The 11,356-nt window shown below is 41.8% G+C and overlaps 1 protein-coding gene across 2 annotated transcripts in view; it reads right to left on the bottom strand.

Moving 5' to 3' along the window:
- Positions 1–31: 31 nt before the first annotated feature.
- GOLGA3 (golgin A3) overlaps positions 32–11,356 on the bottom strand; it is a 54,493-nt gene continuing 43,168 nt past the window's right edge. For both annotated transcript variants that reach the window (XM_040416274.1, XM_040416275.1), the window contains 7 exons: positions 10,836–10,952; positions 10,425–10,564; positions 10,100–10,232; positions 5,304–5,426; positions 4,273–4,437; positions 3,519–3,679; positions 32–1,826 (listed from right to left, as the gene is read on the bottom strand). In XM_040416274.1, the coding sequence (XP_040272208.1) occupies positions 1,631–1,826; positions 3,519–3,679; positions 4,273–4,437; positions 5,304–5,426; positions 10,100–10,232; positions 10,425–10,564; positions 10,836–10,952 (1,035 nt within the window). In that variant the 3' untranslated portion in view covers positions 32–1,630. The remainder of the gene's footprint in view (positions 1,827–3,518; positions 3,680–4,272; positions 4,438–5,303; positions 5,427–10,099; positions 10,233–10,424; positions 10,565–10,835; positions 10,953–11,356) is intronic.

Genomic DNA, 11,356 nt, shown 5'->3' with positions numbered 1-11,356 from the left:
CTGTGATGGGAATAACCCTTTCATGTAAAACATTTTAAGTAGTAACTCTGGTGCAGTGTCTAGAGCCAGACTAAAGAAATTCTGCTGCATTTGGAGAACAGAAGACAATACTGTACATGACAGAACAACTGTAAATGAACAGTGAATAGAAGAACTCTTCTATTATTGTACACCTTGGGAGCAGAGGGGGGGGGGGGGTGTTATAATTTTTAACCTGAGAGGTAAAAGGTATAAGTAAAACTCAGAACAAAATACTTTGACCACTAAACTGTGAGCCATTTCCATGGATCATCCTGGTGGAAAGTAGAAGACAAATCATTTCCGGGGAAGCTAACACAGAGAACAATAAAATAAACCATGCAGAATCAAGAAAGAGCAACGCCATAAAAGAAGGAAAACAAAAGACATGGTGTGAAAGTAAACCATGTACATATATGTAATATTGATTGATTAGTGGTTCTCTCAAATACTTACAGTCTATGACACCTTCTCCCCAAGGATTAGTATGAAAAGGCATATCAGTTAAAGGACAACTACTTTCCCTATGCCCTATTACAGGCATTCTCAAACTGCGACCCTCCAGCTGTTGTAAAACTACAACTCCCACAATGCCCTGCTGTAGGCTGATACCTGTAGGCTGTTTGGGCATGCTGGGAGTTGTAGTTTTGCAACAGCTGGAGGGCTGCAGTTTGAGGATGCCTGCCCTATTAGGTCTGGATGTCATAGAGGTGGGTCCCTCGTTCAGGACCATCCTCTATCATTCCAGAGTGAAGATATGCTGCTTTGTAGTGGCCACAGTTGAAGAAATGTACAGTCTCCCCCAACTTCATCCACGGCTGATCATAGGATTTTCAGCTACTAAACCATCAGCAGGTCCTCAGCTACAACAGGGGTTGTCCAGACCAGTCAACCTCATTTAATCAAGGAGCATTTTAAAAGACAATGTTACCAATGGCTATCACATATTCTACCACTTGTCAGCTACATGAACATCTTAACAAATGACACATTTACACAATTCTTATTCACAATGCGTAAGTACTTCCCAAACATCTTACCAAGACAGCTCAGATTTGTTTCTTCCACAAGGAACCAGCAACATGTCCTTCAGTCATGTGTATAGCCCCAATTAGCAGATAAAACATTTACTGTATGTGGAAATGTGAACGTATTACGTCACCACTCCTTCATAGGGAACTTAGCCTTGTGCTACACAGTTTTTCTACATATTGTAGAGCCGATTTTAATGATGGGAGGGGGCTAGAGGATGTAAGGTACCTGTGGCAGACCATAAATAAGAACACTTTTGATGGTGAAATGTACAACTAGAGTAGGTAGATCCTGCTCATCGATATTCTTACACATGTTTTTAGAATGCCTATGCATCTTATAATATTTCATTTTTTTCTGTGTTTTTCAAACTTGGAAATAAGACTGCAATCCATTCTTTCAATCTTGTTATAAAAGGCACATAACCTATGTGTGACTTACACAATATACATCCCTATATGTCCAATGATGGTTCTTGTTGTTAGACATAGCATTAGAAAAAAAAAATAAAGAGTGCTGTGCTGTTGCTGCCAGTCTGTAATACAGATAGAAAGGTTTCCTTCCAGAAATAAAAAGCAGCCTATAAAGCCTGCTCTTTTCCTTCGGTGTCATTAGTGTGGAGGTTCTGATCCTGTAGTGGAAGCCTTGCGCTGCTCACAACAGGTGTGTCAGGTAATGCAAAGTCCTGTAGTTGTCCCTCAGTCCATGAAGTCATAGATTCATGCACAGTGATCGTGTGCTCTTCCATCTGCCTTTGGAGACTGTCCATTTCATGCCTGGAAAGCAAACATTACAATATTAACCCAATGAAAACATTTAGTGGATATTTGCAGATCCTTATATATAACGTTACACTATTAATTGCTATATACTAGATGAAATAGCTGCCCGAGTGCTGAGACCTAATTGCTAGATGGAGAGAAATGCTCACACACCGCTCTCTCGTCTCACTACGGGAGACACAATTAAGATGGACCCACAGACTTTCTATTGAGCCCATCTCCTGCAGTGAGGAGAGAGAAAATGTGATAGGCGATTCTTTCCCCCCCCCTCTAACAGTGAATGCCAATGCTAAAACAAAGCTAACCTCAAGTTTCAGACCTCACCACTAATTTAACGTTTGCCTTTAATTATTACCATATTTTTCACTTTATAAGACGCACCTAGGTTTTAAAGGAGGAAAATCAGAAAACGTGTTTTTTTTCATCAGACCTCCAATCTTAATCATACTAACAAATTTTCTTCAGACTCCCAAACTTTATCAGACCTCAGATCAGACCCCAAATCTGCATCCGACTCCCCAATCTTTATCAGACACCCAAACCTTATCAGACCTCATATTAGCTCCCCAATATTTATTAGACTTCAGATCAGATCACCCAGACAGTAAAATAAATAAAACAACTTACATCTCCAGCTCTGGATGGCACACTCTTTCTGCACTCTCTGCTCCCTGGTTTTCTTCTCGGCCCCACGCTGCACCAAAACCTGACAACACACAGCGTCAGGTCATAATGCACACCCACGTGCATTACGTCCTATACACTGTCAGGACACAGTGCAGTGCGTGGCCTGGAAGAAGACACGAGAGTAGTGAGTACAGCCAGTGCTGGAAGCGCTACACTCCCTGCACCTCCTGCATAACTAAAGCACTCATTAGTATTTGCTTTATAAGTTGCACTGCCATTTGGGGGAAAAATTATAAAGCAAAAAAATTAATTGCGGCAGAGAATTCCTTCTTGAAATGCCAGGTAAGGTTGGTTTCACATTGTATTCATTTTGTAGCGTCCATCTGCTACACACCGGTTTACCTTTTTTGTTGTATGGAATAGCACATGCTGCTGCACTATTCCATAAAATAAAAAAAATCTACGTGATACAACGGTATCTATCATGTATTTCAACAGCTAAATTACGCTGCCCCCCCCCCCCCACATTAATTGTTAAAATTGAACCTTTATTATTTATCATTAATATTGATATTAATGATAAATAATAAAGGTTAAATTTGAACAATTAATGTGGGGGGAAAACAGCGTAATTTAGCTGTTGAAATACAGCCTAAGCTACAATTGTTATCTCAAACGCTGCTCCTCCACAATAGGGTTCTTGTGAATACATGGTATCTATCATGGGTATATGTCTAGAAATCTTACCAAAGTACACTTCTGATGTGCAATGCAAAACACAGTGATGAAAGCACACCAACACTCTTGATCATATGTCTGACAAGTGTATTTCTTCTACTGAAGTGTAAAAGGTACTCATGTTTGATCGATGCTAGTGAAAGTACAAATTTATTTATTTTTTTACCAGAAATCCTTGCACCACCAAGAAAACAACAAGCAGGAGAACAAAAATAGGCAACTGACACCATGGGCTGACATAGCTGAAAGAAACCTTTCCCTGACAATTCCATGACCTTAGTTATCATAATGAGAATGCCATTACAAATACAGTGGTATTACTTCAGTTGGCGAAGACAGCTGTTCAGGTTTTTCAGAGGCTCTCTGCTGATCGTTGTAGGCTTCAGGAGCTCTTCTAGTAAGGAAGCTGGTACAGGACAGTCAGGTATCTTAACTGGAGTCGCAGGATTGGACGACGTAATGTCTCCTTTAAACTCTTTCCTCTGTAGACAAAAGCAAGAAAAAGGGTAAATAAATCAAAAAGCAGTAAGGTGTCCTGGTTAGGAAACTTATTTCTAACATTGAGAACCCAGAGTTACAGTATTTTATTAATAATGTGAGGTTTGAGCTACATATACACAGCTTAGTAACAGTGCTTAAAATATTTAAAAGTATACATACAGAACCATGTATTGTGGATTTCCAATCTAAAACAGATTTGAAAGGACTAATTTTAATATGTTAATTATTTTCCACAACTAGTATTTCACTTATTACTCAGGAATACTACAGCTAATCAGACATGGTGTCATGCATGGTCCATTAATTGGACCAAGTAGTCAGCTATCAAGCCCATCTGAAGGTTTCCAACATGTTGGAAGACAATCTTGTGACAAAGAGGGTCATTCTTATAAAGATATGTTTATAAGATGTGAAACTCAAATTATAATACGATTCAACTATGACCGAGATATACCGGAGGAATACTAAGGCCTATATAGGAGAAATACATGTATTGTTAGCAATGTATCCCTAACCAAACCCTGAGTCCTGTGAACATGTGGCTGCCAGTAACTTTTATTTTTTCACTTCCAACCTTCTTAGTCCGGCTTTGACGAAGATCCAGTTTTAACTGCTGGTTCTGTTGTAGCAAGGTCTTCATGCTGCTTTTCAGTTCAGTCACTTTTTTCTGCAGCATCAACTTGTCACTCTGAGTCATAGTTAGATCTTCTCGTACAACCTCAAGTTCAGCTTTGAGATTCTGTGGTGTAACAAAAGGACAGTGTAACAAATCAGCCAACAAAAATGTATTATATACAAATGATATCAGCTCATACTGATAAAAACTAACTTGCATAAACAATAAAAACATTTTTCCCATCTGACAGCCAGGACTCCTACTAATCCTTTAGGCCCCTTTTACACTGCTCAAGTTAAGCAGACAATTTTCAGGAGGAGGGAAACATTCCTTCCTGACAATTGCCTGCTCGTCAGTGAAGGAGATCCCTCCATTTACATGCAAGTGATCTCCTCCACAGTATGGGAAGGAGTGATTGCAAATGCAATCATTCGTCCCCATACAGAATCATTGTTTGCCAGCAACAAAGTTCTGTTTAGACGGTACAATTTGCTGCCACAAAGGATGATTTAGGTGTCCGCATAAAAAGATCCATTTACCAGATGAACTACTATTTCGCTCTAGCATCGGGCAATCGGCAGCACATTTACATAGGCAGATTATCGCTAACAAGCGTTCTTACAAACACTTGTTAGTGATAATAACCCGATGTTCGGGAAGTGTAAAGGGCCCTTTAGTGTTTCCCACTGTTGAATGGGTCCAAGTTGTAATTTTCTGCATAAAGGGTATCAAAGGAGTGAAGTCAAAGAGATCTAAGTCTCCTCATTCTTGGGATTGACGCAGGTCCCAGAGGTCAGACATCCATTGCCAAGAATGTTATAATTTTCTAAGATGGGAAAATCGATTTGTTGGGATACTGTGACCTAGCAGGCAGCCATAACTTAATCCTATTTAAATCTAAATTCACTTGAATTAGGGATGATACTTGTATTGTGTTAAAAAAAGATTCAATAAAAATAAATGACTGCTTACAAACAAAATGTACATACCTGAAGCAAGGTTTGAACATTTTCCAGTTCTCTTTGGTTGCGCTGCTCTGTCATGTCCAGCTGTTGCTTCAGGGACTGAATCTCACGCTCCTTCTGTTCCACCTCCCACTTTAAATCTTCTACCTGGAGAAAAGACACACAAGACATACTGAATGTACCAAATGCTTTTTGCAGAAAACAAAGCCCTAAAAACAAAAGACAGAAATTTTATATTTTTTTATCCGCTAAACAACTGATACTAGTTACTTGTGCTATTGATAGACTCTCCCTGCTGCTTCCCAGAATATTTCATTTTTTGGCAAACTTATCGTGAACTAAAAAGAAGCAGAACTGCTGAAAACAGAATAAGCAAGCAAAATCATTTATTTAAAGGGGTTCTTTGCTTCCTTGACAACCAGTGATCACAAAGTTTCCACTTGCTGGGAACCCCATGAAATCTGTTGTTATCTGTGGGAAAAGATGGCAATAATGCAGACTATACACATTAGATGTATATGGCTGAACCCATAGATTTTGGTGGCATCAGTTGACCATTTAATGTATATAGGTGGCTCTTGACTCTTCCCTGATGTCAGATGTTGGAAAACAGAAAGGTCAGGCGTATTGGATCTCAACATGCCCGATCCTTTTGTTTTCAGGGAGATAACCAGCTTGCCAGAGGTTTCTGGCAGCAGACACATGCATGCACGGGCAAGACATAGCTGTCAGCCAAACAAGCATTTGGCCAACGTTTATCTCATATGTACGGCCAGCTTAAGTGTTCCGTTTTCCTGAAGCACCATCAGAGGAGGAATTAAACATTACACAGGGCCAATTCAAATCAACAGGCCTTCTTTGTAATGCAAAAAAAGACAGGCCTTCCAGAGACACTTACCACTAGCCAATCATTGACAAAGAGATTAGGATCCTGCCCAGGAGACCTCTGGCCTCAACTACTAGCTCAGAATTCCGTAACACGGTATATGAAAAAGGGTATTCTAAATGGAACAAGCCCTTAAAGAGATGAACAAGCCCTTAAAGAGATAAATCCCATCCATATATGTCCTACTAGGGGATATGGAGGTCTTAAAACAAGGACCCCTCTCTAGGTGCAAGAATCCCCCCAGCAAATCTGCCACATAAATGTATCAAAAAAATGCGAGGAACAGCAGTGGGGTTTTGTACGCTACTTAAATAATTGGTGCAAATCCACTTCAATATTGTCTGAAAGAGAGAGACTATAAAGAAGATATACAAAATATCTTCTTTAACTTCTATAGTCTCTCTTTCAGAATGCTCATTATGAACTAGTATCTTCTGCATCCACAAAAAAACTGCAACCTTATAATTACAGAGACATTGGCCCTGATTTATCTTGCCTCAACTTTTTGAATTCCGGCTTCAAAAAGTTGCAAAATAGGGCTTTTGTGACTTTTTGGATTTACTTTCGCCAAAATGTTACAACTTTTTGCATTTTTACATCACCAACTCCAGTTTTAAAATATGTGGGTGGGAAAGTGGGTGTGGCTAGCTAGGTTAATGAGTTTTACTCCATATTTATCACTGACACTTTTTTAAAAAGTCGTAATCTCACTCCAGTAGGAGAGGATAGGCAGGAAAACTGGAGTAGCTTTTGTAGACAAAAGTGTTTGGTTTAAGGATAAGACAAATTTATCAAACAACATGAGACATTTAAAGGGGTTGTCCAGGTTCAGAGCTGAACCTGGACGACACGCCTTCTTCCCTCATTCAGCATTAGAGCATTTCATGCTCCGATGCTCCGCCTTGCCCTATGCTGTATCATACAAGGCAAGGGTTTTTTATTTAGATCCAGTCACATACCGGGTCTCTGTATGGGAATGCTAGGCGGAGACTTCCACCTAGCAATGAGCCCGGTGACTTCACCAGCACTAATGGGCTGTCTTTAGCTCTGTAAAACAGCCTAGGGCAGCGCTATAGACCACTAGTTAGTGCTGGTGACGACAACAGAATAATCCGAGCTGAATGGGTGAAGAATAGTGTTGAGCAAACATCTGCTTTCAAGTTCGGCGTATAAGGTTCGGGATATCGAAGAATCCCGTTATGGATTCCGCTACGGACCATAACTTATGATAAATTGTCTCCATTGGCCCTGATTTATCATGCCTTCACTCCAGAATTTTGGCTTCAAAAAGTCATAACATTTTTGCTCAAGTTAGAATTCTGGAGTGAAGGTATGATTAAGGCTATTGTCTTAAAGGGGTTGTCCGGGTTCAGAGCTAAACCCGGACATACCTCCATTTTCACCCAGGCAGCACCCCTGACTTGACCATCGGAGCAGTTTATGCTTCGATGCTCTCCTTTGCCCTGCGCTAAATCGCGCAGGGCAAACGCATTTTTTGGAGATCCGGTGACGTACTGGGCTCTCCATGGGGCTGCCAGGAAGCCCGGTGACGTCACCGACACTGAAGGGCGAGATTTAGCGCTGCCCTAGCCAGTAAAACAGCTAGGGCAGCGCTAAAGCCCGTCCATCAGAGCCGGTGACGTCACCGAACACACTGCCGGGCGGAGGCTTCTGCCCGGCAGTGTGTTATGATAAACAAAAGAGCCCTTGCCCTGCGCGATTTAGCGCAGGGCAAGGGAGCGGATCAGAGGATCAGAGCATGAGATGCTCCAATGCTAGCCTCAGGGGGCTGCCTGGGTGAAAATAAGGGTATGTTCGGGTTCAGCTCTGAACCCGGACAACCCCTTTAATTCCACCCTGGCACGCAGAAAGTTCCGTCAATGTATCAAGGTATGTTACCTCCACTTGTGAAGAATGTGGGTTTAGATGAACGTACACATGCAGATATCCACAAATTTGTAGACCTAACTCATTCACAGATCTCAGCCTTCATTTGTGTACAACAGTCTGAACAGACTAAAGGGGTTATCTCACTTCAGCAAATGGCATTTATCATAGAGACAGAGTTAATACAAGGCACTTACTAATACCGTATTTTTCGCTTTATAAGACACACTTCCCGCCTCCCAAAAGTGTGGGGGGGGGAAATGGCAGTGCGTCTTATAAAGCGAACACTGCCATGTTTACTTTGCTGACGCTGATACATCGCAAGCCGCAATGTATCAGAGGGGTGGGAGGAGGGGACGGAGGCTGATAACACTCGCGGCGGGGCCCGATGCAGTCACTGTACTGTAATACATCGGGCCCCGCTCACAGCAATTTTCACATGTAAAGTCTATAATCTTCAAGCAGTATCTCTGCTTTTAACTAGGGCAATTCTCTGTAGTGCAACTCACTATGAAAGCGGCAGGCAGGGCGGCAGCGTAACCTCGCGATGCTCACTCATTCATGAAGGAAGTGGGAGGAGCGTGAATGAGTGAGCATCGCGAGGTTACGCTGCCGCCCTGCCTGCCGCTTTCATAGTGAGTTGCACTACAGTGGATTGCCCTAGTTAAAAGCAGAGATACTGCTTGAAGATTATAGACTTTACATGTGAAAACGGCTTCATTACAATCTGCTTTCTTCTATAACAGTACTCACTATGAAAGCAGCGGTCCAGCCGGCGCGTGACGTCACTCACTCGGTCATGCTCCTCCCACTTCATTAATGAAGCTGGCAGGAGCGTGACTGAGTGAGTGACGTCACGTGCTGGCCGGACTGCTGCTTTTATAGTGAGTACTGGTATAGAAGAAAGCAGAGCCATTAAAAGATTTTACATATAAAGTCTACTGTGTGCCCTGTGGTGTAATCAGGGTCACTATTCGCACAGGGACAATATACTGTGACACATATTATACTGTGACCAGCATAAGATGATCTTATGCTGGTCACAGTATCATATGTGTCACAGTATATTGTCCCTGTGTGAATAGTGACCCCCATTACATAAGATGCTATATATGATGCTACATCCCCCATAGTAGTGTATCATCCACACATCCCCCTCATAACAATGCGTCATCCACAGGTCCCCCCATAACAGTGTCATCCACAGGTCCCCCCATAACAGTGTCATCCACAGGTCCCCCCATAACAGTGTCATCCACAGGTCCCCCCATAACAGTGTCATCCACAGGTCCCCCCATAACAGTGTCATCCACAGGTCCCCCCATAACAGTGTCATCCACAGGTCCCCCCATAACAGTGTCATCCACAGGTCCCCCCATAACAGTGTCATCCACAGGTCCCCCATAACAGTGCGTCATCCACAGGTCCCCCCATAACAGTGCGTCATCCACAGACCACCATTAGTTCAAAACCCAGCAAAAGCACACCTTTTGGTTCAAATATTTTTTTTCTTATTTTCCTCCTCAAAAATCTAGGTGCGTCTTATTATCAGGTGCGTCTTATAAAGCGAAAAATACGGTATATTGTGATTGTCCATATTGCCTCCTTTGCTGGCTTGATTCATTATTCCATTGCATTATCCACTGCTCGTTCCAGGGGTTATAGCCACCGCTGCAGCGCAGATACGAGGTGGCTGGGACAGGAGCTGATGCTCATGCGTGCCTACACGCGGTCCTACAGTCCTGGACACTAGAGTCCAGCGTGTTTTCCTATAGTGTGCAAGCACGGCCATTGCTGCTCGATTGCAGGGGGTTGTAACCCCTGGAAAAAAGCAGTGTACAATGCAAAGGAAAAACTACTCAAGCCAGCAAAGGAGGCAATAAGGACAATCACAATACATTAGTAAGTGCCTTGTATTAACTTTGTCTACATGATAAATGCCATTTGCTTAAGTGAAAAATTCCCTTCAAGGCTGCAGGAACTTCATTCCTCACTGGAATTTCCATTTAAGACCAAAACACTTTGGCATTTTCCAACTTCTTATTACCTCTTGATTACCGTGTGGCTTCTTAGCAAGTTGATCATCTAGTTCCTTCTGGAGAAGTACCAACTGGGACCGTGCTTCAGCCAATTCCTGCTGAAACTGTGACAGCTCCTGAGAATGCTTCTCATCCTGAGACCTGCAGGATGAAACAGACAATATCATAATGAAGTTCAGGATGTAAAAATTTCCAATAGCCAGTTGTAGAACAAGGAGTACTACACACAGCCCAGGTACTCTAACCTGCCTTAGACTTCACAGCAGAAAGACTTTTTTTTGCATTTGGAAAAGGGATAATCTTCAAGATGTAATTTTCCTTCTCAGTACTTACTGCAGTTTTTCAGCTTCGGATTGAAGTGCTTGAATCAACTGTTCTTTTGACTGAAGTTCTTTCTTAATCTCACTTAATTCCAGTGCTGCAGCCCTATAGTGCCGTCTGTTGTGCGCTGCTTCGGCCTTAGTGGCAGCAACCTGTTAGTGGATCATAGTGAGAAGCTGTAGAACTCTGTTATCACAATCAATTCCTGCATTTAGCTACATAAGAATCAAATATTTTACAAATGTATCAATTAAATAAATACCAATGTTCACAGGTACTTAACAAGGAAACAATGGAATGTCTCCATCCTAACAAGAGATTTTGTACACCTTACTTGAACCGTCAAATATGAAGAAAGCTCCCCAACAAATATGTTCATGTAAATACTTGCTTTGCCTTTGTCACTAAGGGCATACTCTTTACCTGCTCTGCCAGATTGGTGACCTTTGCCTTCTCTTTTTCCAAAGCGTATTGCAGATTCTGTACTAGCTCTCTCATTTGCCCATCTTCTTCTTCTTTACGTTTAAGGACTGCTTGAACCTGTACAACATATTTTAACGATCACACATCAAGAGCAAAGCTAGATCAGCAACTATCATATGATATTGTCACATACGGAGCCTGCTCAAATTTCAGTACCAGCATCTTGAGGCAAAAGCTCCATCATGGCACTGTTTACTATATAATTAAATATATAGTCATTTATTAATACCCCTTTCGCTGGGGCATGATGCACCTAAGTTATGTAGAGGCGCCGGCTTCTACATATCCATCCCCAGCCTAAATCTACGCCAGCTCCTTTGCTGACGTAGATTTAGATTATTTTCTACAACTAAAACAGGTGTAGAAAATGATAAATGAGACGGGTCTTCATTTCAGGTATAGCTGAAACAGCTTGGAGTTGCATTGATTTTGGTTGTTTAACCAGTGGTTTATATTTCACA

This window comes from Bufo bufo, chromosome 2 (assembly GCF_905171765.1).
Source record: "Bufo bufo chromosome 2, aBufBuf1.1, whole genome shotgun sequence".
Classification (NCBI taxonomy): domain Eukaryota; kingdom Metazoa; phylum Chordata; class Amphibia; order Anura; family Bufonidae; genus Bufo; species Bufo bufo.
This window is presented reverse-complemented; position numbering and strand designations above follow the sequence as displayed.